We start from the raw sequence: 27,441 nt of genomic DNA, 5'->3' as shown, positions 1-27,441 counted from the left end.
CATAGCTTGAGCTGTCTTTTTCAGCAGAGATGGTCTTGCTTCTCTGCATTTATGAACATAGTCAAACTTTCTTTTAGTTGCTCTTATAAACTAAAAGTTTGAAAAGGTAGTCCACAGCAAACAAAAAAGGCTACCAAAAGGAACACATAGAATAAATAAGTACTGTAGGGTGACAGTCATTTTGTTGTTATCAATTTAAACATAAGTAATATTTGTCCTTAAAAAAGATGAGTAGGTAATCAAATACTATCTTACGAAATCACACAACAGTACAGTACAAGGGAACATAGTTAGTTGTTAGTTGTCCAACGCGTATCAGGTTGTGAATGTGATACTCTGGTGAGCTGCTCTGTGGTTGTAAGTATGTTACACTGAGATCAGTGTGATGCTCTCTGGTGAGTGTGTACCCTTTCCAGAGTGTGCTACTCTTGGTATTCAAAGTGGTACTCTGGTGTGTGTTGGTCTTGTTGCTCCCGCTGTTGATGGTGCTTCCCCTTCTCAGCCAAGATCTTGCCATTTTGATCACCCCTGTATTAATAAGACACAGACCAGATATTGAGCATCCCACCAGCATCCATCTATTGTGTAGTACAGTAATAACATAAGTGTTGTTTGAGATAATTTAATTTCTCTGTCATTACTGACCATAGCTCACTCACTGACATGGAAGCAATTTTGTGCCACAATTCAAATATCAAACGACGATATTTAACAGTGAAATCTCAACAGTGAATGAGCAAAAGACCACATATAGTAATATAATTAAAACTGAAATACAGGAATAAAAGAAAGTCCAAATCAAAACTTCAGTTAATGTTCACGTCAACCATCAGAATGGGAAAAAAATCTGATCTAAGTGGACTGATTGTTGGTGCCAGACAGGGTGGTTTGAGTATCTCGGAAACTGATCTCCTGGGATTTTTACACAGTCTCTAGAGTTGAGAGAATGGAGCGAAAAAGAAAAAACATCCAGTGAGCAGCAGTTCTCCATGAAAGAGGTCAGAGGAGAATGGCCAGGCTGGTCAAAGCTGACAGGAAGGTGACAGTAACGCAAATAACCACACATTACAACAGGGGTATGCAGAAGAGCATCTCTGAACACACAATGTGTCAAACGAGTGGATAGGTTACAGCAGAAGACTTATAAGTCTAAAAAATCGAATATATATATATATATATATATATATATATACCTAATAAAGTGCTTACTGAGTGTAGATATCCTAATTTAGAGACTTATAACTGCTTAATTAATTAATTACATTTATACAATTAATAGGTCCAGTCCATTGTCTCTATTGGTCAGTTTGCATTCCAGCCAAAACCACCCCGCTAGCTGTGCCAATATCCATGATATACCACGGGTTCTCATTCCACAATGCTTAAATATGCTCTATCCATTATATCACAAAACAGATATGATCTTGGAGACTGGTACCTGTTCCTGCAGTTCAGAGATAGGGGCAGCACTGTCCCCAACCTGCAACGTAGCTGCAGCTAGGTCCATCAGGAGTGGATTTGGAGGACTGCAGCCATCAGGATGGGTTGACCTCCAGTAGGCTTCCAGATAATGAGCAATATGCTCACATGCATCATCCAACTGGTTCTCATCTAATATTACATCATATATTTCCTAGACGAAGAGAGAAGACATTTTTATCAGTTATGTTCATGTCATAAATACACACATTGGGCCTCATTTATCAAACATGAGCCAAACAAAACTGACTGTAAATCCTTTGGAAATGCATTCGCACAAGTAATATGGGATTTAGGACGTCAGTTTTTTGGTAGGAGCTGAACTTTTCAACTTTTTGTCTGAAAAGTATTCTATTACTTGATATGTTACTTTAATGAAACACAAAAATACATATATATTTTAGATTTTGGAAAATGAATGTTTGTAAATCTCAAATTTTCTCTTTTCTACTGACACACTAAAGAATGTAGAATGACTAAAACTTTTGCACAGTACTGTACAATTTGGCCATAGATTTGGACACACTAAGGGATACCAGGGTACACTGCTTATACTGTATTTTGCTTCATATAGGTACTATATACTTTAGTACTTCTGCATATCACCCTCAGATGATGCACACTTGTAGCCAAGCAGTTTATGATTCAGAAAATGCATAGGTACCAGTTTTACATTTCTGACAGTATTTAATTGCAATATAAAGGACTTAACTTGTTTTCTATTTGCATCATTTTCAGAGTAGGTATCAATACACTAAATTAAGTTAGTATTTTATATAGTACATGGATCTTGTGTCATTTAAGCCATTACTCACCTCTGGAGTTATAAAGCCTTAAAATAAAACACTGAAAAATGAGCAGGGATTGCCAGATTTGGCATCTGGGTTGAAATTCAGATGTTTAAGGAATGAAACATGTCATGTTTTGTTTAATTTTATGATTAAACTGAATGTTTTCCACCCACATCAGAAGTGATATTTGAATGTGAAAATGTGATCTTAGCAGCACTCACAGGCGGACACTGAGCCAGTTTTTCAGCAGCAACCATCTGAACGTTCATGTGTTTGGACTGTGACTTGCCTCTTGACTTTATCAGCAGCTGTAAAACCTGCATAGTGGAATTGAAAAAGATGGATACAGTAAGTAAGTGTTTATGTATGATGTGGGCAGTGGCATTTTTGGCATATACATCAGCTTGTCAAGCCTAGCAGTGACTATTGTGAGCTACAATCATGCTATATTAACACAGCCATACACAGATTGGCCTAGCATTTTGAATAAATGCTCAAATGTAAATTCGGGAGGAACATGAAATAGTGGTTCACGGTTTGACACGATCATTGCCAAAGTAGTATTTCATTACACCTGAAAGTAATCAGGGGAGCTGGCATAATTATCAGTTTGCTGGTATAATTACCTGTTTTATATTATATCTGCAACTGCACTATGCAGCGAGGAAAAGCTTAAATAAACATGGACAATTTAACAAAAGATGAATTGTTAAATCGGCTAAAATCAGCTGAATCTCCCTGAAATTATCCGGAGAGCCAGATTGGCCACACCTGCTGGTGGAAAGAGCACACGCACCTGGGTTGCTTTAAATAATCAGCCCAGGTGCTTAAAGCGTGCGCGTCTCCACAGGGCATGGCCAAGACCGGGAGATCTCTCCGGAGCGTCAGGTTTGTGGGGTGGGTTTTTATTTCATTTCATTTACTCTTCAGTTCAGTTCAGCATCTGAAAGGATGACGCAGCTGAAAAGCAGCGGAGCTGGCTAGCTGAAAATTGGCCAGCTCTGAGCACAGAGCTGAAAAGCTGTCCCTCAGTTTGACTTTCTTTTGCCTTTTTTATTTTAGTTTATTATTTTTTCTGGAACCCATGAGTGGGAAGGGTGAAGACTATTGTCTATTTTGTGTTGGTGTTTGGCAGTCTCTCTCTCCATGCGGCAAACAACGGCAAACATCCAGAGACCTCCCTCACAGGGAAGTCACGTGGTGTGCGACAGTTTGGTGTGACAGCTTTTTTCATTAATTTTACAATAATGCCGCAAACTACTTCACATGAATACAACAAGCTATATCACAAAATTATTCAATGAAAACGAGTGCAGCAGAAGGGGCAGTTTTTTCATCTGCTAATTAATCTTACTTTCTGTGGTGAAATTTACAAAAGCATGTCACTTACCTAGCTAAAATGTAAAAATGGTATGCTAATATAGTGAAGCTAACATTTTCTGAATGGTGGGGACCCAACCTTTTGATTGGCAGTTTCTCCGTAGAGGCTAAGAGGTTTTCAACATCATTCTTGGTGAGATTTATTAGGCTACAGCTACGAACAGCTAAGCTACAATGAGAATTGCCAGCATGAAGCACTATACACTACAATACACGTTGCACAAACAATTGCTATTACTTTGAGTGCATTTTAAAAGAGGAATTGCAGATATAATTACAGATACTATCTATTAAATGATTAATATATGCATTGTGGGTATGTTGTTGAAATGACTATAAATCCATTAGTTTGGTAGAAAAAGGCATGAGTTTAGCCATTATAAAATAAATAAATAAATGTGTGATTTTAGCTGACGCCTTTATCCAAGGCAACTTAAGGTTGATTAGACTAGGGGGACAATCAGGGGACAATCACCCCCAGTGCAATGTGGAGTAAAGTGCCTTCATCAATGGCCCAACAGCCCATATCGTATCATGGCTATACCAGGGCTTGAACCACCAACCTCCCAGGTCCCAGTCATCTACCTTAGCCACTTTAAGAATTTATTGATTTTGATTTATTTAAGTGTCCTGGGTACCTCATTTAGAGCTTATAAGACACTACTGAACTTTTCAAAATGGCAAGTACAGTAATTTCATAAGATAAATTACTCCATAAATTGATCCAAAATGGATCACATGCAGAATCACATAGTCAAAATATCACAAATAGAATTGCATGCAAAATCAGAATCACAAGTAAGAATCACAAATCCGTTTTAACATTTGGATAACCATTTAAATATTGCCACATTTACAGCTTAGTATAATAAAATTTCAAATGCCTGGTTAGAGACTGAAAATGCATACAAGGGCAATTACATTTAAATTAATATTTTAACATCACGATTGCATAATCACATTAAACATTTGGGAAATACATTTTAATTTTCCAATTTTTCCATTTTTTTCCAATAAAACTATACCCAAAGTGTGCAAATCCCTGTTAAAATGAAATGTCAATATTAGTATATGAAATATCAAATTATCGAATTTAATTGCCATTTACGTATTGCATTTTCATTTAAATTTTGACCGTGATATGCTTTCTGGGTGAGGGGGCTGAGTACAGTATGTGATGCCAGGAAAGCAGTTAGAAGGCTTTCCACCAGGGGGCAGCAGCGGCCCTACTCACAGGTATAACACCAGCTGTGGCTTGCTGTAATTACTACAGCTGCTTTTACATTATTGGCATTTGGCAGACGCTCTTATCCAGAGCGACGTACAACAAAAGTGCATACCCATAACCAGGGATAAGTTCGCTGAAAGACCCTAGAGGGAAGTACAATTTCAACTGCTACCTGTACAACAAAGATAAGGACAAGGGCCATTTTTTTTTTTTTTTTTGAACAAACAAACAAACAAACAGAGCAAAAGTGACCAAAGTTAACTATCCAAACACTGGTTACCTAGCCAACTAAAAATACCGATACACAAAGCAAGTCACAGAGACAACAATTAAGGTTCACAGGGAGGTAGGGAGGGATGGGGAGAGGTGCTGCTTGAAGAGGTGTGTCTTCAGCTTGCGCTTGAAGGTGGGGAGAGATTCTATAGTTCTGACCTCAACGGGGAGTTCGTTCCACCACCGTGGGGCCAGAACAGACAGTAGTCGTGAGCGTGAGGTGGAGGTTCTGAGAGGGGGAGGTGCCAAGCGGCCTGTGGAGGCTGAACGAAGAGGTCTGGCAGGGGTGTAGGGTCTGATGATTTTTTGCAGATAAGCTGGGGAAGACCCCTTAACTGCTTGGAAGGCTAGCACCAATGTTTTGAATTTGATGCGAGCCATGACAGGCAGCCAGTGGAGGGAAGTAAGCAGGGGGGTGACGTGCTGCTGCCCGTTACCTAATCATTTGGCCTTGACTGATTTTCATTCAAACATAGTATGAGTAGTACGCTAAGTATACTATTTCAGACACAGCCCTTGTTCTCAGGCCTAAAGACCCTAAAAGGTTTTTTTCTGGTTAACTGCCGTACATGGGTGTCTAGATTTCTTTTGTGGATTTTGGCTTTGCCTAGATTTTGTTTTTGTGTCCTCACTTAGTTTTGTGCCCAGGCTTAATGAAGCAACAAGCCAATTATCTTTTTGTCCATCTTAGGCCTTTCACCATGTGATACAGAGGCCATCCCCAGCCTATTGTAACCCACATATAAAAAAGAGAAAGTATACATTTTGTATTTTCTGTGCTCAAACTTAATTTCCTGTTGTGTGTTTTAAAAATGTTATGCAACATATGTAAAACTATGAATTTAATTCAAATATAATATTTTTGGTTTTTAACAGGGTATGTATGCTTTGGTGATCAACAATGTTACAGCAAACATTTTAAGACAATACTGATAGCTGGTAAGGAAGCTTATGTGCCATTGGAATGGCACCTGTTTGGCATTACCTTCAGTGTACTGAGTAGAAATGATGAGTGCAATGTCTGAGTGCAATTTACAAAAGTATGTTACATTGGTGATTTTGTTCTTTACCTTTGTAGAGTTGACCTTAAGGTAGACGATAATGGGCGCCAGGGAAGATTTGGCCAGCTGAGATGGGTGGTTGATTGTGTCAGCATCCAATACCACCAGTTGCAGGGATCGTGCCAGTTCAAATATTCGCTCAATTTCACTCTGAACTTCAGCTACAAAAACAGAGAGCTTGCTGAAAACAGGTGAACTAATGAAATACACACAAAGGAAAATGGCCATATGAAACAACATTAATATGCATGCATGCAAACACACAAATAAACTTCACTAATACATAAAAAACACCATTCCGTAAACAGGTACATTCCTTCGAAGATATTCCTTCAATAAACACACACAACACTAATTACACAAAAAAATAGGTGCCACTACACACACACATACACGCGCACACACACACGTGGTCATGCTGTGCAGATGCTAAATAGTCCACACAAAAGTCTGACGGTAAAAAGGGTCATAAAGCAGGAAAGCCACAAACAAAAACAATGCACATGAGCTGTGATTGTCTGTCTTGCTCCATTAATTAGTTTCTCAATTGTTTAAACACTGGAACTGCTGCTAAAAACCAAATGAGCAAAACTAAGTTAATGTGCAAGAAGAAAGACAATCCTCAAACCTGTAAGCACAACTCATTTTCACACATTTTAGTCTCATTTCACATTTTCCAGATCAATTATGTAATTCTCATTTGGCACAATCTTCATTCAAGCAATTTATTTGAAAAAACATGCCAAACTTTAATGATCAATTCAAAACATACAGAATAGGACTGTCCGATATCTAGTTTTTAGATTATCACCTGACAGAGACAGTATAACAAATCAAAGGAATGTTGTCGGTCTCTCTATTTCTCTCCTCCCCTCCACAAATATCTCAGGGAAAATCCTCAGGGCAATTAAAAAGCATGCTACAGATCTCTGTATATCAACATGGGGTGTCCTCTCTTTAAAAGTTCTATTACTTCCTGAAGAAACACAGCATTCTAGAACCATTGAGGGTCAGAGATCAGCATGGCCACAGAGGCCACAAGAATATTGTATTGGTTTATTTTATTTTGTGAATGTCAATCTATTGAAATCATCAATTTAAAGTCTTAATGTCTGTATAGATAATGGTTTTGAGGCCTCTCAGTGGGAATATATATTTTTAGAAGCAGTTCCAGTGTCACGTGGAAACCAACAAAATAAAATTGGGTTTTGTTACATGGAAAATTATTCACCTGAAGGTGGATATTACTACTGGCTGGATTTAACAATTATTTATCTGCAACTTTTATCTTTTGTTAGAAGCTCCTGACGAGCAGATTGGTACCTTGCATGGCAGCCAATTGCCTTTGGTGTGTGAGTGTGTGTATGAATGGGTGAATTAGAAGCATCAATTGTACAGAACTTTGGATAAAGGTGCTATATAAATGCCCACCATTTATTCTAAATAAAATTGGCGCATTTATTCTTATATTTGATATCCAGACTTTATATTTAACTTACGAACCTTTGGAAAAAACCCAGAATATCAGGCCCAGATATGAAAATTAAAGATATTGTTGCACTTACTGAGACTGGAGCGATCTAATAGTGCATGTTTACTGGGATTGTTCATCACAGAGCCTTTGGCCAGGGAGAGGTCAGCTGTAACCCGTGTGATTGATATTCTGAAGGAGACACGTGAACTCATGAGTACATTGTGTTTGATTTGCACTTTGTTGTACGTCGCTCTGGATAAGAGCGTCTGCTAAATGCCACGTAATGTGATGTAATGTAATATAATGTAATGAAGTTTAATTATTTTTTAGTTTGGCAAACTCAAAGTTCCTGAGCATAAAACTACTAAATATTACATCAATTACCACACATACTGCAGAACACTATTGATGCAATTGGCCAGTGTTAATAGTGCATGTGTATCTGAAGACTACCAAAAGTTCCAACACAATGATGTTATGAAAACCTGTCATTGATTCATGCAGACACATAATATGAGATGTTTTTCAGATACAGTGCCCCCAGTAATGTTTTGGACAAAGACCCATCATTTATTAATTTGCCTCTGTACTCCACAATTTGAGATTTGTAATAATTTGTAATCACATGTGGTTAAAGTGCACATTGTCCGATTTTAATGAAGGGCATTTTTATACATTTTGGTTCCACCATGTAGAAATGACATCAGTGTTTATAAACAGTCACCCCATTTAAGGGCACCATAATGTTTAGGACTCAGCAATATTATGTAAATGAAAGCAGTCGTGTTTAGTATTTTGTTGCATATCCTTTGCATGCCATGACTTCCTGATGCCTGTTACCCATCAACATCATCAGAATCTTGATATCTTATTTTCAGGTTTTCCTGCAAGAGATACTAAAACTCTTTGCATTTGAATGGATGGGAATTGGGGGTGGGACTAGATTCAGCTGTAAATTATGGAACACATTATATGGACTTAAATGGTTTTAAGTCATCAAGGGTCCAAGGTATCAAACGAAACTCAAACCACCCTGCTGCTGCCATATACATGCAGTAGATACAGAAGTAATTGTTTCTCCTGACACATTTTTAAAATATTCATGAGAAATATTTTCGTATCAAACAGAAAAGCCCCCAAACTCACCTCCCTTCAAATCTGTGTTTCAGAAAATCAAAGAGTGCTTTTTGCATCATGTCAGTCAACTAAAATAAAAAAAACACAGTGAATGACATTGGTAAATGTTGCTTTTTGTGAAATGCATCACATGTAACACATCAAATAAAGCATGAAAAATATGCAATTTAAACTTTTAACATATATTTCCTTAGCATTCTTCAGTGCTTAAAGAGAAAAAGGAAAGAGAGACAATTTCTCTGTAGAAAAAGAAACCTGCTGCTGACAGAGGGAAAGTACCATGTAACTAACATAATTCACAGGGGTACAGAAAGGATAGGTGCTGGTAACTAAGGAGAAGCCATGAATGCATGTCGCAAAGCGTGTTCATATAGGCAATCAGTGAATCAGTTATCGTTCTCATCCCCATGCCATATTTAGATTTTGTATCAAACTTTTGCTAAAATTCCAGGTAGTGGAAAATAAAATAAAAATTTTAACCGTATTTTCGAAAACCGGAAGTAACGCTATTTCCAGAAACCGGAAGTGACTTTTTCCCGAAACCCGGAAGTGACGTTACTTATATATGATGTAATAATTTATAACATTTACCATTACCACATTACAAAAAAACCCCTACATTTTTCACTTATAATCAGGTTTATTTTAACATTGGATGTAGTTTTGGTACAAGAAATGTGCAACTCAGCAAATCCCAGCAAATGATATGACGAAATACATTTAGAGAAGATGGTGTGTATGTTTGTCATTAGATTAGAATTCCTCTCTGGCCAATATGACATTTACAGGCTGTTTAAATGCCAGCAAGACTGAGAGTCTGATGTTCATATGGATTATAGTGTGTAATAGAAAGAGGTGGAGTACAAGGAAGTGAGACATACTCATTTATTGACCTACGTACAGTATATCTCTTCATAATTTATCCCTAAATCAGATACCTAGCCTGAATTAGGAGCCTGCAGGATCTCTGCATGGAACTGCGTCATGAGTGAACCGAACCATACAGTAACTCCAGGTTTCATTACGGCCCTCATTAGGCTGGGAGTGGTGAGATATGTTGACTCAGGTCTCAGCGGCTATAGCTGTGTAAAACACGCTGGGCAGTGTGTGATTCGGTTTCTGTAATGCTGATGCTGGGAACGAGCATGTACCGTGAAGTCTGCCTTTACACAAGTGTGAAATGAGAACGAGCACTTTGAGTATCTGTGTGTGGGGGTGCATGTTCCAGATTATGTCTCAAGAGTACAGATACACGTGTACATCTGTGCCACTCATGTGCTCATGAGTAGGCCCCCACGGAATCCGTGGATCGGACAAATTCGTACGTTGAAACTCATTAAAGTGAAAACAACATTGTCCCCTCTCGCAAATTAGTAGTAGCTAGCTAGTTAGCGAGTAACTAATTCGTATTAAAAGTGAAAGAGAACAAACAATGCTGTTCAAAAGTTGATTTACTACAGAGGAGCCATGTGGGGTTAATTTATGTGCAACTAATACGGCAAGGACTTTTACTACACTGGGGGAGTGTACATTGTTTTGTAGTCTGGCAGCACTACGCGGAAGCAGCAGACGCAACTTGTGTATCTCAAGTGACTTCCACAACATGCAGGAAGGCGAGTGGTTAGTTTAGACAAGTACCACGTTACTACCAGCTTGCTAACATTTTGAATTCGTTCAGAATTGACCACGTAATTGGCTGTTAACACTAGACAGATTTGCCTGTAACAACGACTATCTCTCTAATCGCTATTTCTGTCACTTCGGCTGCGTATGTAGAAAGTTATTTATCGGTGCTCCACCCAAAGTAGGCAAAACAGTTGATAACATTTCCAAATCTACGGTACCAGTAGCGCCTTATGGCGCTCGATCCAGCGGAGCTGGCCTTCAGCACTTTCAGCCAAATCTACTCGTACACGTATGTGGGTTGTGCTCACAAATCAGCCATACACTCTTCTCCAATCTCCGTGGTGCAAGGCTGAGACCGGAACACATAGAGCGGGCGAGTCTGTGACACTGAACATCAAAGTAAAGCAACCCAATCTGGAAACGTTCTGTGCGGCTGAAATGCTTTTGCTGTGTTTTGGCATCATAAGAATTTATGTTCTTATTTTGGTTAATCATTTTCCGCTATGTACCGTGAGGGGGAAGGGTAAAGATGATCGTTTCCTAATACGTTTGTCTGGTGTTTGAACTCGCCGTCTCTCTCCCTCTATAGCATAACCTAATAAATAGCGGGTGACAATCGCCTCATCTCACAATCCGGGGGTGTCACACTGCGTATGAAGATATTTTTTGGGTGGGTGCGTGTGTTAGCTTTTAAGCTTTTGTCCCTGACTTTTTCTTTGTTTTCTTACAATCTAGGACATCTGGCCTCTGCCTCTCCAGTCCCTATCTATTTATCTCCCACTATGAACTTGTATGGCATGATGTAGCGACAGATACATATTGCCAAAAAATAAAAAAGAAACAGAATATATGTATTTCATACATTTAAAGCATAATAAACTGCTTAGAATATTGAGCTGTGCTTGCTTTCATCATGTGTATGTGCTGCTGCATCATGTGAATTAGTTGTAACAATATACATAGCACTTTATTAGGTATGAAGAATTGGTGAATTCATGAAGAATTGACTAAATTTTGATTTCAGCATGTCTGTAAAGTCAAAAACGCCCGATGGGGCGTTTTTGTGCACATGTGTGCACATTTATTCTTAGTATGTTCATGGCTTATCTATGAACTCCATGTGCATTTCTTCAGTCAGTTTTCAAGTTCAATTGTAGGTTCATGTACAAGTCTGTCCCAATATTAGAAATTTTCACATTTTTGCAATTCTTGGTAACTGAAATAAAAATGTTGAATTCTGATTACATCGAACACTGTGGTCCTGTCAGCTTGAATTAACATTTTGTGTGGCTAAATTTGCTGAAAACACATTGATTAATGTAGTGAATGACTGTAGTACAGTTCCGGAGCAAAAATTCACACCATAGATTTTCCCCTGTTCACAAGCGATGCATTTTTGTGACATGTGTCTTCCTTATTTACTCCGATAGCCACTGTCTTTGGAACTCAAGCCACTAGCCAGCCACTGGGTACAGACACACCATGATTCACTGGTCAGTCAAAAGTGTTTTGCTGGGCAATGTCAAATGCAGTGCTAGATACTGTAGCTTATACAATTCTTACACAGGTTAATAGTGAAACCGATCCCAAAGGACATGTCTGAAATGTTCTCTCCTTGATCATTTAAAAACTCTGATAATTAACTTTCACAATTTAATGCAATGTACGTGGTTGGCTACAATCACGTTGGAGTGTACACATATTACCAGGTGCTATTGTGAGCTGAATAATCATACATAAGTAAATGTACCATGTATTGGTGTGGTCAGGATCTTAGCTTGAGTGTGAGTGAGTGTCACCTACTGTCACCTTTACTGTCACCTACTCACTTACTCTACATAACCCTCTTCTTCTTTAAATGAATTTCAACACACTACTGTTACTATACTGCGGGGGGGGGGGGGGATATTATATACTATATATGCTCTCACCTCGTAACCTTTTAGCGAAGGCCCCATCATTATCACAGGTCTCATTGAAGGCACAACATCATATATTGGGATGTGTTCTGTCTACAGATGGAGACATACTCAAAATAAAGCATAAACAAGCACATAAGCTATTATCACATATCAACAATCAACAAAATCATCTTAGAATTTGGATGGCCATAATATCCGAATGGCTCCTTCTCACTGTCAACTAATCTTGGTTTATCATTTTCATATCATCCAGAGACCATAAAGCACTGTATCCTGCCTGGTCTTGAACATCCCAGTGGTCTCTGCCTGTAGGCATGGCCTGGCATGCAAAAACAACACAATCCTGTATGTTTCTTGTAGAGTGTTGGAAACTGCACATACAGCTGTAAATATGGCCTGATTATGGTGTAATAACATTAACATAAAAGATACAAAATGCAGTATCTCATTTTTAATCTGATTGGGGTGCAGCCTGGGCAATCTGGAACAAAAACATGTGGACAGCAGGTCTCTAAAGGTCTGCAACGTTATTGTAACACAGAATGTTTTGATTGGTGTCCTCAGAGCATAAAGCCAGATGTACACTACACAATGTGTAAAGTCTTAACAATGCAAGATGTAACAAGATATCTCACATTTAACTACCATGATTCCCATCTAGCCATCTTAACTGTGCACACACTATAAAGCAAGGCAACAACATGAGGTTACACATTACAAGACAATGATGAAGCACACTTTACCACACATTGGCATACAACTAGAAGGAGAGCGTCATGATGAATGAAGAGCAACTGTCAGCTCCTTTAGCCTATGTATATTCATAGGACATTCATCAGAAGAAGAAATTGTGCACGTCGATAGTTGGTTGGCATGGCCAAAAAAGTCACTATTCTTATTTTAGCCTTAAAATGTAATAACTATCAGCCTACAGTGCATTAACCTACCTAATCATGGTATAGCCTTTGATTGTAAGTTTATTTTTTGTAAGAATCATTAAGATTTCAGTAGCATCACCTTCCCATAGGCTACTGCTGAAATCTCATTGGTCAATGTGACAAATCGCCTCATCGTACAGTACCTGTCACACTACAAGAGCAGCAATGAAAATATCAAACATGTTTGAAAATGGTTGGCAGGTCCCAGACTAGATCGGGAGAATGGGACAGCAGTTAGTGGGTGTGGGATTACCCTCTCCCACTACGAGAGCAACGAGCACTTGTGATGTGTCGTTTTATCTCCAAACTTGTACAGTTTTCTAGGACGGCCAAATTGGGTGATAGGAAAAAATATTTTCATCGTTAACATATTAGGACATATGTACAGTGGTGTGAATAAGTGTTTGACCCCTTCCTGATTATTTTTGCATGTTTGTCACACTTAAATGTTTCAGATCATCAAACAAATTTAAATATTAGTCAAAGACAACACAAGTAAACACAAAATGCAGTTTTTAAATGAAGGTTTTTATTATTAAGGGAGAAAAAAAATCCAAACCTACATGGCCCTGTGTGAAAAAGTCATTGCCCCCTAAACCTAATAACTAGTTGGGCCACCCTTAGCAGCAACAACTGCAATCAAGCATTTGCGATAACTTGCAATGAGTCTCTTACAGCGCTATGGAGGAATTTTGGCCCACTCATCTTTGCAGAATGGTTGTAATTCAGCCACATTGGAGGGTTTTCGAGCATGCACCGCCTTTTTAAGGTCATGCCAGAGCATCTCAATAGGATTCAGGTCAGGGCTTTGACTAGGCCACTCCAAAGTCTTCATTTTGTTTTTCTTCAGCCATTCAGAGGTGGACTTGCTGGTGTGTTTTGGATCATTGTCCTGCTGCAGAACCCAAGTTCGTTTCAGCTTGAGGTCACGAACAGATGGCCGAACATTCTCCTTCAGGATTTTTTGGTAGACAGCAGAATTCATGGTTCCATTTATCACAGCAAGTCTTCCAGGTCCTGAAGCAGCAAAACAGCCCCAGTCCATCACACTACCACCACCATATTTTACTGTTGGTATGATGTTCTTTTTCTGAAATGCGGTGTTACTTTTACGCCAGATGTAATGGGACACACACCTTCCAAAAAGTTCAACTTTTGTCTCGTCAGACCACAGAGTATTTTCCCAAAAGTCTTGGGGAACATCAAGATGTTTTCTGGCAAAATTGAGACAAGCCTTAATGTTCTTTTTGCTCAGCAGTGGTTTTCGTCTTGGAACTCTGCCATGCAGGCCATTTTTGCCCAGTCTCTTTCTTATGGTGGAGTCATGAACACTGACCTTAACTGAGGCAAGTGAGGCCTGCAGTTCTTTGGATGTTGTTGTGGGGTCTTTTGTGACCTCTTGGATGAGTCGTCGTTGCGCTCTTGGGGTAATTTTGGTCGGCCGGCCACTCCTGGGAAGGTTCACCACTGTTCCATGTTTTCGCAATTTGTGGATAATGGCTCTCACTGTGGTTCGCTGGAGTCCCAAAGCTTTAGAAATGGCTTTATAACCTTTTCCAGACTGATAGATCTCAATTACTTTCTTTCTCATTTGTTCCTGAATTTCTTTAGATCTCTGCATGATGTCTAGCTTTTGAGGATCATTTGGTCTACTTCACTTTGTCAGGCAGGTCCTATTTAAGTGATGTCTTGATTGAGAACAGGTGTGGCAGTAATCAGGCCTGGGTGTGGCTAGAAAAATTGAACTCAGGTTTGATAAACCACAGTTAAGTTATGTTTTAACAGGGGGGGGGGCAATCACTTTTTCACACAGGGCCATGTAGGTTTGGATTTTTTTTCTCCCTTAATAATAAAAACCTTCATTTAAAAACTGCATTTTGTGTTTACTTGTGTTGTCTTTGACTAATATTTAAGTTTGTTTGATGATCTGAAACATTTAAGTGTGACAAACATGCAAAAAAAATAAGAAATCAGGAAGGGGGCAAACACTTTTTCACACCACTGTATGTATGTACACACATTATACAATCACTGTCAGATGCATCTATTGTGCAGTATGTAGCACCTTTCTGCATAGTGAAATTTTATTCTCCAATTATCCCCACACATATACCACAGTGAAATAATATACAAAAAAAAAACTCAAATCAACTTGGACTTACAGATTTCTTTGGCTTGGTTGTGGGAACCTCTGTGGGTAAGGTAAAGGTGAACTGTTACAATACTTTAAATAAAAAACCAAAATCACTGCTGTGACACCAGAAACAAATTGTTAAATGAAATACTACATTAATAGCATACTGGGCCATTCTATATGACAGTGGGGGATCACATGAATCCCCAAAAAATAATGGAATAGTGGAAATAGCAGAAAATGAGGAAAGTCTCAGAACTGCAGGGAAAAAAAGGGCTAAAATCACAGAATCCATGGCACCCCTGACTTCCATGACAAACACCAGCCTTAATCTCTATTTGAAAAATGCCTATTATGTATTATGTATTTAACATAGCAAAAACCATTTCAACTTACGTGGGGGTGGAGGAGGAGGAGGAGCAGATTTCTTTTGGTGAGGCACCATCTCCCCTGATGAGGAATTGGAGTTTGCTGCTGCTTTACTGTAAAACAGCAGAATGGAAAGGACATCCGTGCACTGTGTCAGCTTTCAAATTCATGGCTGAGATATTAACCGTGTGTACTTTATGTCGTAGGATTTGTGAATTTGAATGTGAACTTAGAATGTGAACTTCATTTAATGTATATGTATTTACCAGGGTGAACTATAGCAAAGAATGCAACACATTTCAACACAACTATCTGGATGAGCAGATACTACTCCAGGTAAGGGAAAGCATATCTTAATGTAATTTTTGTCTGAGAAAAGTACACACACTCAGCTTTAATACAAGAACAGCTGAAGAACACTCTCCTGGATTTAGGCATAGGTGTGCCAAAGATTAAAGTAAAGAGAAGACTACTCCAACAGAACCTCAGTGGGTTCACCACAATATGCAACCGACTGGCAAGCCTCAAGAACAGAAAGGACAGGTTACAGTTTGGTAAAGAAAGAATATGCTTGGACATGTATGGCTGCCACTGGATCAGGCTCACTTGTTTTTAATGCTTACAGTCAGGTCCATAAATATTGGGACATCGACACAATTCTCCTCTTTTTGGCTCTATACACCACCACAATGGATTTGAAATGAAACGAACAAGATATGCTTTAACTGCAGACTTTCAGCTTTAATTTGAGGGTATTTACATCCAAATCAGGTGAACGGTGTAGGAATTACAACAGTTTCTATATGTGCCTCCCACTTTTTAAGGGACCAAAAGTAATGGGACAATTGGCTGCTCAGCTGTTCCATGGCCAGGTGTGTGTTATGCCCTCATTATCTCATGTACAAGGAGCAGATAAAAGATCTAGAGTTAATTTCAAGTGTGCTATTTGCATTTGGAATCTGTTGCTGTCAACTCTCAATATGAGATCCAAAGAGCTGTCACTATCAGTGAAGCAAGCCATCATGAGGTTGAAAAATCAAAACAAACCCATCAGAGAGATAGCAAAAACATTAGGTGTGGCCAAATCAACTGTTTGGAACATTCTTAAAAAGAAAGAACACCGGTGAGCTCAGCAACACCAAAAGACCCGGAAGACCACAGAAAACAACTGTGGTGGATGACAGAAGAATTATTTCCCTGGTGAAGAAAAACCCCTTCACAACAGTTGGCCAGATCAAGAACACTCTCCAGGAGGTAGGTGTATGTGTGTCAAAGTCAACAATCAAGAGAAGACTTCACCAGAGTGAATACAGAGGGTTCACCACAAGATGTAAACCATTGGTGAGCCTCAAAAACAGGAAGACCAGATTAGAGTTTGCCAAACAACATCTAAAAAAGCCTTAGAACAACAGTTCTGGAACAACATCCTATGGACAGATGAGACAAAGATCAACTTGTACCAGAATGATGGGAAGAGAAGAGTATGGAGAAGGAAAGGAACTGCTCCTGATCCAAAACATACCGCCTCATCAGTGAAGCATGGTGGTGGTAGTGTCATGGCGTGGGCATGTATGGCATGTATGAATCCGATTGAACATGCATTTCACTTGCTGAAGACAAAACTGAAGGGAAAATGCCCCAAGAACAAGCAGGAACTGAAGACAGTTGCAGTAGAGGCCTGGCAGAGCATCACCAGGGATGAAAGCCCAGCTTCTGGTGATGTCTATGCGTTCCAGACTTCAGGCTTTAATTGACTGCAAAGGATTTGCAACCAAGTATTAAAAAGTGAAAGCTTGATTTATGATTGTTAGTTTGTCCCATTACTTTTGGTCCCTTAAAAAGTGGGAGGCACATATACAAACTGTTGTAATTTCTACACCGTTCACCTGATTTGGATGTAAATACCCTCAAATTAAAGCTGAAAGTCTGCAGTTAAAGCACATCTTGTTCATGGTTTCATTTCAAATCCATTGTAGTGGTGTATAGAGCCAAAAAGATGAGAATTGTGTCGATGTCCCAATATTTATGGACCTGACTGTATGTGACTGTTGAGGGCAGCATCAGGATGAACTGAAGTGTACAGAAATATCTGCTCAGATCCAAGCAAATGCCTAAAAACTAATTGGACCCCACTTTTTGGACCATTGTAGCAGGACCATGATCACAAACATACTGCTAAACTAACCAAATACTTTTTCAGGGCTAAGAGTGGAATGATCACTACAATCTAATCAACATGTGTTTCACTTGCTGAAGACAAGACAGGAAAGAATTCCCCCCCAAAAAAAAAATATGGGAAGATAGCCAGCATCTGTCTGCGTCTGTCGATCGCAGACTTCAGGCAGTCATCGGATGTAAAACATTTGCATCCAAGATTACTTCATTTAAGATTATGTTAAGCCATTAAGTATCACCCATTTTCTTAACACAAGGTTGAAAATTACATACCCAAAATGAAATGCCTTCTATTAACAAATGGGCATTCTGCATAGTTTTTCTAAGCTAGGTCATGACATTTGGAGATTCCAAAAGGACACATGGAAACTAAATGAGATTATGGGTCTTATAACGTGTAAAATACTGCATTATACTTACGTATACAACACTTTTTATTTTGCACTTCCCCGTCTGTCACCCTCCCCCTACCTCTCTCTCTCCTTGTGCTGTCCTCAGATAGCAATCATTGAGGAAGTGATTTTGTATTTATTTGTCATGGAAGATGCACTGTTCTGAACATAGTGAGCTAATTTGGTGTTCGGAACACGGTGAGTTTAAATTATTTAAATTAGAGACAGTTGATGGTTTTAAGTCACTTTTAAAGACTTACCATTGGGTGAATTATGTTTATTTTATCATAAGTTAAATTTTATTGTGTACATTAATATGCTCTTATCATCACTGCTATCTATGTTTTGTTGGTCTAATTTTATGCATTTTATTTGTTTTGTAAAGCGCTTTGGGTGCCATGTTCTGGCTTGAAAAGCACTATATAAATAAAGTTATCCTTCTCCCCCCGATCACACACCAATCCCTGGGAATTATTTTTGCATGGGTGGGATGTCTGCCATTTAAGTGTTGTGTATAACTTCACCACAATGTGTAGTGAGGTCATTACTGTAGTGTAGTTTTCTAGCTTGGCTTCTGTGTGTTATGTAAGTGAGGGTGTTGTCACTACCTGGCCTGTATCTTTGCTTTTCTGGCTTGCTGTTCATGTTTAATCAGGATGGCCTCCAGCTTCACTGGGCTGGGAATGAAGCCCAGTTCACTTTCTTCTTTCACCATTCGCCCAATCCACCAGTCATTACTGAATTTCTACAGAAACATTGACAAGAATCCATTCATTACAAAATGTGAAAAACATATTATCATTATGATCATCATCTTAGCAATAATGCAATGAAAGTGATCTTAGTAAAAGACTGAAAAAGCAAGATTTCAATCCAATGAATATAAAAATGACCCATTTGACATTGATAGAATTATTCAGATTACAAACCGTTTTAAATGAAACTCATTATCACCTATATTCAGAACAAAAAATGCTTTTATGATTGGACCAAAACATTTATATTGTGTGCTTTGGGAGTAACGTGTTTCTTTCAGCACTGAGGGTAAAGGCTGCGATAACAGATTACATCAGATGCTCAGATGCCCATACTGTAGGTGGTCCTACCATTGTTTCCAGAGGTTGTTTTTGGTGAACAGTGGGCTTTTGTTTTCTCCGACTCCTCAAATCATTGTACTACTTTTGACATTATGCAGACATTCTGGAGATGCCAGAAAATAGGGATGCGCATGCCACTTCTCGCATGAGCATTTCTCTTCTGTCAGAGGTCAATCTGCTGTGGTGCAAGTGGCTTTCAAAGCGAATAGGAGAATGTATTGCTGGTTTAATGTGTAATGTATGATCTGGTTTATTGCTTGTTACACCCAAGATACATCTATTATTAATGAACAGACTACGTTCAGCCTATTTGATGTCTGTCTAAACCATTGCATCCAATTTGTAGGCAACATACTGTATTAACACAGTGACATTTTCAGTTTCTTATGAGATTCCTGAGTGCTCAGCAAAAACTAGATTAATGCAATATGAAAAGTAGATCTATTGGTAAACTCACTATGTAAAGCTACAATGTGCTAAATAAGCATTACTTAACCAATTAAATATTGTCTTAGTAATAATGGTTGGATATATTACAGACTTTAGTGGCTGTCTCACCTCTTTGATATGAAGGAAGTCTTTAGCTTCAAAGGCAATACCTGTGCCAGGTGCAGGAACACCATCATCATCTCCTGGAGTGTAGTTGACATTTGAACGAACAGCAAATGCAACAGGTTTAAACTGTCCATGAAAGGTATAAGGCAAAAAAGAAAATGATATGCTTGGTTTATGTTCTCATGCACATTTATTCGCAAGACATTTTTGAGAGGGATGCTATAAAGGCCTGCCAGTCTGTTACTTCCTATTCCAGTATCAGTACAACACATGTGAAGAAAACACAGCCTAGTAATTTACAGTGGGTGCAAAATTTTGGGCATTCTTGGTATACATGTCTGGTACAATGAATCTGTATGTGATCAAAATAGAAAGCAAAGCTGAACTCTAAATGTTGCAGAGTAAAACATGAGACCTTTCTGCAAAAAGGATTGCTTTTATTTTCATTTTTGGGTTCCTCTAAACAGTTTTCCATGGATTTCACAATGAAGATGGAAAGATTTCCACCAAGAAGGAGACAGATACAAAAACGTTCTCAATGTTTTAAACTACCTATTTCTACTGTCAGAAACATTTTCTTTTCAGTTGACCTGAACTGCGGGTAAACCCACAGGTTTCAGGTCAACCATATTTTCAGGACACAATAATTAGGAAGCAGTTTTGGACATGGCCCAGTAGTAATGCTGGTTTCCTTCACTACCTAGTAGGACCAGGGGAACAGCTGAGGAGCATTTAGTTGCTGCCAGATTATTGGCTGATGAAACATTTGCATTAAGCTGATGTACAGGTCTACCTAATAACATGCTCAATGAGTGTAGAAAGCCAGAGAGAGGGAGGATACCTTGGATTTTTCTATTTGTTCTTTAGCTTGCTTCTCCGCCTCTTTCCGAGCTGCTTCTTCCTCAGGGGTAATCTCTGGAATTTCTGGCTCACGCTGCAGGTTGAGGAAGAAAATGTGTTTAAATATTCCATTTTTAATTATAAACCCTCTTCTCCCTTCATACCAAGCCTTTCACACGCAAGTGATATTATTTATATCTGCTTCATATTTATATGACGAAAATCCCAAAACTAAATAAATAAAGAAACAGACACATACCTTAAAGCTCACTCAGACTACACACTGAGACAGATGTGTACCTCATTGCTTTTAGTAAGCATAACATTAGGCACTGACTGATTACATAACTTACAGTAATAACATTTGCTACTCTATGTAACTGGCTAGCAAAATACTGTTAGCTATCTGACTAACATCATTATTTAAAGTGCTAATTCCCTGAGATTACAATAATTAGAACACAACTCAACAAGCTGCATTGCTTGAATTGCCCTGCTCTGGAAATCATGCAGGCTGCCCTGGCTCTTTCTGCTGCATTGCTCATTTTGGAATGCTACCGCTGCTCATATTGCATGCTATTGCTGAATTTGCTTGCTGCATTTGCTAGCTGCATTTGCTTGAATTATCCTGCTTCTTCCTGAATCATGCCTTTCAGTTTTTTGTGCTAGCCTCCACCTGTGGTGTTTGTGTTGTTTCAGCTGGCTTACAACAGGGAGTAATGAGAGGCAGAGCCTTGGTGCCAAGGTTTGCATTTACATTAAACCTCAATAAATATTGCTAATTCATCATGAGCTGTCTGTCCAAACTTTGATAAAACCACATTCTGCAGATGAACCCTGACTTAACAATCATTTAATGTTCTGTTTTACCATACGAGGCCAGAGCATGGCTAATTATGGCTCCTAAGAAGCTTCACCTATTTTTAGTAATACTTACAGGCCCAGCAAATACTGCATGCTTGCCATTTACCTGTATTGTACTATCAAACCTTTAAACTTTACAGAAAATAAAGGAGCAATTCAAATAAGGTCTCTCACACCCTTTTAAAGTAAGTTGCATAAGTATCAATGCAATAACTTAGTATCCGTGATGTGTCTTCATAAAGAATATACAGTGCCACATACTTCTACCTCAATAGTAGAATAACTCATTATAGCAAGAGAGTTCAGAACATTTGCTTCATATGAATATGCCCACATTATTATACTTATTGTACATATAGCCTGATATTTATTCATATATTCATTAAAAATATATATTTTTCAAGCTCAAAACTAAAGACAACACAAGAAATCTGCCGCACATTAAGGGACAGCAAATCTCTGGGTCAGTAAAAAGGGTTAATATTAAAATTCTGAAAGAAAATGTAATGCTTTTCTCTGTATATTCTGCATAAAGCAGACACAAACAGGAAAAAATATATATTACAAATGATTTACCTTTCTCCTGTACTGTCTATACATTCCAGCAGTCTGCAACAGATGAGATCCGGCTTTTGAATTAGAGAAATCCTAGGCCTGTTTTTAGTGAGAGGTAAATGTAAATACAAGTGATGCCTTAAAATGCATCTAAAGAGTCACAGCCACCTCTCACTTTCACTTCATAATGTGTCCAAAGGATGTGATGATTTAATCTGCGTAAGGGTTAGGACTGATCGCTGAAAATGAACGAGACAACTGCCATTATGTCAGTTGTCTATTGAGTTTCCACAGCCCTTGTTTCTAATGTGTAATATACAGCCCTTAATCGAGCCAAAGAATGGTGAAGCTTCCACAGCTACACAGAAGTAAGCTGTGTGAATGTGTTCTCTCTGAGCTCTGGTAGTATTACAGGCTTATTTCACACTCTGACATCTGTTGTGCCCTGCACCACTAACTGACATAAGCCTGCTTATGCTCATCAGCCTGATTGATCCTGAATGCTCCCCTGTTTGTGCACAAACAGCAGCCTGGCTGTGCAACTGAGAGGCGAATGTTACTTCAAGGCTGCAGTGAAGTGCGGCACACACAAACAATTCAAACATCATTGTCATTTTGTGTTTTTACGATTATTGTAGTTTGTTGTTTGTTTACATTTACACTGTACTTTTTATGAGACTACTATTCTTTCTCTTGAGCCTTTTTAACCTTCCTGTCGTGTTCGGGTCAAATCTGACCGATTTACAACTTAAAACACTCATAAATATTGTGTTTTACATCTGATTGCCTCAAGGCCTTATGATATCCTCCACACTATGCACTTGAACATATAAAAGTGATGATCACCACTTTCATTGAATTTTGAGTGTTTTAGTCAACCTTGTTACACCTGTGGTGTTCCCGGTCAAAAGTGACCGCCATAGGAAATGAATGGGTATCCAGACTATATTCATCCATCAGATCAGAAAAAATCCCCATACATACCACCCCATACACACCACCCCAACACAGACACACACACACACACACACACACACTTTTCAGACTGAACAATCTCTGTTTTGTGAACCCATCTCTTTCCCGCGCTTATGTGCCGATCCTCCCACGTGAACCAACTTCCTGATGAAACAATGTATCATATCTTCACACAGACTAGACAGGTGTCTCTTATGTGAACTCATCTCTTTCCCGTGCTTTTGTGCCTACCCCCCACGTGAACCACACCTTCCAGACTAATCAATGTATCATATCTTCACACAGACCCCATATATATAGCTTGATGTTTGCCTTGCACTCCTTTTACTCTGAGCACAATGAGTAGGCGACTGACCAAGCGATTATCTGTCAGAGAGGCTCTGGAGATCTTTTTCGAACATGATGAAGAGGGCACTGAAGTTGAACCAGAGATAGAGGAGGATGTCTTGGAAGTGGAAGACAACACAGATTTGGATCCAGATTTTGAGGAGACTGACCAGTCAACAGATGGAGAGGGAGAGGCGCCTGAAGAACAGGCACCTGAGGAGACATTCCAGTCCAAGAGTGGAGACTTGCTCTGGTCTTCATCCCCCCAGGACAAAGGAAGTAGAGCGAGAGTGGAAAACATCACTCTCGTATATCGCTCAAACAATGAGGCTACAAAAAGTCTGTGGGATGCAGAGTCTGGCAGGTCTATGTTCCGGGCAACTATGTCCTTACAACAGTTGCATGTCCTTTAGAATTAATCGATTCAATAACAGAGATACACAACCCGTCCGCTGACGAAATGACAAACTGGCTGCCATCAGGAACGTTTGGGACAGGTTGGTGGAGCGCCTACCACTGATGTACAATCCAGGCCCTGAGGTGACAGTTGATGAGCGCCTGGTTCCTTTCAGAGGTCGCTGTTCCTTCAAGGTGTACATTCCAAGCAAACAGGGAAGTATGGAATAAAGATCTGGGCAGCATGTGACGCCAGGAGCAGCTATGCCTGGAATATGCAGGTATACTTGGGGAAACCCAGTACTGGAAGGGCCGAAAAAAACCAGGGCATGCATGTTGTGCTGGACATGACAACCGGTCTCCAAGGGCATAATATCACATGTGACAACTTCTTCACATCATATGCTCTTGGTCAGGAGCTGCTGAAAAGAGTGTCAAATGCCACTCATGTGCATGAATTCACATGCACACACACACACACACACAACTTCATGTTGAGGAGTTTGGTCTTTGTTTTTCCATTTCTTTTTCACATTCTTGTTCATTTTGGAATGTTCATCATGACTCTGAGACAGTGTTCACAGCTAAAGAGAGTTAAATAAGAATTTGGTGGTGATAAATGGTTTTTGTGTTCATTTAAGAGCAGTTAAAACAGACCGGTCAAATTTGACCGGGAACACTAAAGTAAGGGGCGGGGGGTGAACACAACAGGAGGGTTAATATTATTGTTTAAGGCCAACTGCCAATTGATGAACTGTTTGGTGGAGTAAAAACTGGTATGTGTAGGGATGTCCCAGGAGGCATCAATCATGAAACACATGGTTTTGATCATAAAATCAATAGATTTGATCTTACACAAAAATAGATGCACAAATTGAAATCATTGGCATATCCCCAAATTCGTTGGGGAGTTGCCCCCAGGTGCAGATTCAATAAAATAATTTCAAGCAATGGTCCCAGCTGTCAGCATGATGATGCACACGGCATCAATGTCTGATCTTAAAAAAAGAAACGAGAGAAGTATGAGGTCTGATGTCATTGATCATGCGCACAAGATGCTTGGAATTTTTCAATAAAAAGTGAGTATCCATTGTTTGATTCAAGAAACACATTTAAGATCAAATGATAGTCATTGTTTCCAAAATATATTCTATATAAGGCCTTCTTGGATACTTATAATTAATGTTGAACTTTTATTACCACATAGAAAATGAAACAGAATATTAACTCATTTGATGAATTTGATTTAAAAACTATTAATGTTTAATACATAATAAAAACCAGACGAACAGAAGCAGTGAGTTAATATTAATACTTATTCAGAAAATGCCAGACTTTACCAAGAGAACAGCAGGCCTCACCAAAAGGCCTACCTTGAAAATCAGCTTACTATATCAAGTCTTTGCCGTCCAGGCAGACACACACGTTCACACATGTATTCACACACGTTGCCAACAGAGGCAATCTTATGGAGCCCAAATTAGAACTTAGATGTTAGAAATGTTATGATTGTTTCACTGGTATATGATTTATACTTGAGAAAGCCATAAGTCAATCAGCCATAACAAAACAGAAGCTTTATTTATAGCATGAAAGAATATCTCCCATGGAGAAAACATTATTGTAGCAAATGTTTATCATTTGTTTGGCTGTCAGAGTCAGTCCTTGTTCCTGTCAATTAGAATCAGCTCACTTCTATAGCTGCGTCTCAAAGATATCTGAAGAACTAAGATCAATTACTGTCAAACTGACATTTTCTCAAGTTTTGCAAATTAAGGATTCACAATCCAATTGCACTTTTGGTTCCTTACAACCCATGTCCCATTTGCAAATGAGTTTAAGTGGTCTCTTACAATGGAAAATCGAATTTAGTGTGACAGCTTACTGCCAGTGTAACACTGATGCAGGCCACAAGGGTGCAGGAGTGTTCTGTAGGGAAGCATTGGCCAGTGCTTTAGGAATTAAGGCAGTCTTTCAGTTGTCAGCTGGTGCCTGATGTCTGGGGGAATTTCCTACCCATAGTCCTGATTCTGCACCAACGCTGCCTTTCCATTGACATTGCATGCTATTTAAATGATGTGCATTGGTAGACATATGGATGTATAATATCTGGTCCAGCTATTGATTAAGGAGCAAACAATATCGCTGCAACATTCTTGTATTTAATTAGCTGTTAGGCATAAAATAAGATTGTATAAAACCAGATTATCTACATGTTTAATCTTTAAGAATTATTGCAAATGTATATAAGATGCTATCCAACAAAATGTATCAGTCAGGCAGGGTGGGGTGTTTTTCATGCTGCAGCTACTGGTTGTTCATTTAAATCAAGTTGAGTCATTTGGAAGAAATTTAACTTACAATAGTCTACTATTCTAATCATTTTCAGATGACTGATGCAGGTATTTAAAATTTAAACAAATGATTCTCCCAGAGTTAGTGAAACGACACATTAATGGGCCCCTATGAGCAGAGCCGGTGGAACCCTGGTGAGAGTGTGACATTGTTCCCTGCTGCAGATGGCCTATTGTTTTCCTGCAGTGTGGCTTGCGCTTTACCACTCACTCTGACATGTTATGTAGAAAATCCAGTAATCCGCTTCTGCATTCAACCATGTTAAACATGGCTGCGAAGCAAAAAGCTAACTCATACGGTCATTGTGTGAGAGAGATGTTTATTTTATTTGGAAAGTGAGTGCGTTAGACAGGCTGTGGAAACCCCCTACTGAATAACACTCACTCTAATAGATGTTGACACCTCTAATATTGACCCTTAATGTGTCTCTGTTCTTAACAAAATTCTTCTTACGCAAATACTAAAAGTAGATCTGATCCAGTGTTGCAACCAAGCTGTTCACAAAGGGACATTGGCAAAATTGAGAGAAACTTAAACAACAATAATCAGCCCTTGCTCTTTGGAAATTGTTTGATTAATTAAAGTGCCATACTGCCCTGCCCTGAGGGCAGACTCGTACAGTAGAAGCTACGCTTGATGACGGGGGAGGGGGAATACCTAAAGTCTGCTCTTTTAATACCTTGTGAACGAGGCTTAGAGAAGAGAGTGGGATGTATTTCAGATTTACAGATTATGCTATTTAAACAGACAAGATTATAGCATTTTAATAGAATTTTCATTCTGTGAAAAGAAACCGATAAATCCATTAAGATCATCAAAGCATATAGCATTTTTGGTATTATCACAGGATATAAGCCACTTAAACACTTAAGTCTATTTTCTGCAAATAGATGCATTTTGATACTGTTTTCATTGGAAATATATCATTAATAGCCTATATTTGTTGTCACATTTCCGTGAAATCAGTTATATTATTTGTCTTTGGTGAAAATATATTACAAAATCTAGAAATAAACTTTTGGAAATGCATATAAAGTTTGCCTTTTTCTTCCTCACATTTTTTCAAATTATAAAAATGTATACAATGTACATATTGTT

The 27,441-nt window shown here is 38.8% G+C and overlaps 1 protein-coding gene across 1 annotated transcript; it reads right to left on the bottom strand.

The window, feature by feature from the left end:
- Nucleotides 1-1,405: 1,405 nt before the first annotated feature.
- Nucleotides 1,406-21,192, bottom strand: LOC133137611 (voltage-dependent L-type calcium channel subunit beta-2-like). Its single transcript, XM_061255954.1, has 11 exons — nucleotides 21,172-21,192; nucleotides 20,873-20,965; nucleotides 20,035-20,157; nucleotides 18,988-19,124; nucleotides 15,840-15,925; nucleotides 12,381-12,457; nucleotides 8,833-8,891; nucleotides 7,778-7,875; nucleotides 6,222-6,373; nucleotides 2,492-2,587; nucleotides 1,406-1,633 (listed from the first exon to the last, which is right to left on the bottom strand). Exons 1-11 carry the CDS (start codon nucleotides 21,190-21,192, stop codon nucleotides 1,406-1,408), a joined length of 1,170 nt encoding a protein of 389 aa, XP_061111938.1.
- Between the last annotated feature and the right edge of the window lie 6,249 nt (nucleotides 21,193-27,441).

Source organism: Conger conger, chromosome 9 (genome assembly GCF_963514075.1).
Source record: "Conger conger chromosome 9, fConCon1.1, whole genome shotgun sequence".
NCBI lineage: Eukaryota > Metazoa > Chordata > Actinopteri > Anguilliformes > Congridae > Conger > Conger conger.
Note: the sequence above shows the minus strand (reverse complement) of the source record. Positions and strands in the feature narration are given on the sequence as shown.

What these genes read in the sequence shown, in the direction of transcription:
- LOC133137611 (XM_061255954.1), bottom strand. Translation starts at nt 21,192, where the DNA reads ATGCTTACTAAAAGCAATGAG. An exon ending in AACAAATAGAAAAATCCAAG is followed by an intron (nt 20,158 to 20,872) that starts GTATCCTCCCTC and finishes TTTCATGGACAG; the next exon opens with TTTAAACCTGTTGCATTTGC. An exon ending in ACTTCCTTCATATCAAAGAG is followed by an intron (nt 19,125 to 20,034) that starts GTGAGACAGCCA and finishes ATGTTTCTGTAG; the next exon opens with AAATTCAGTAATGACTGGTG.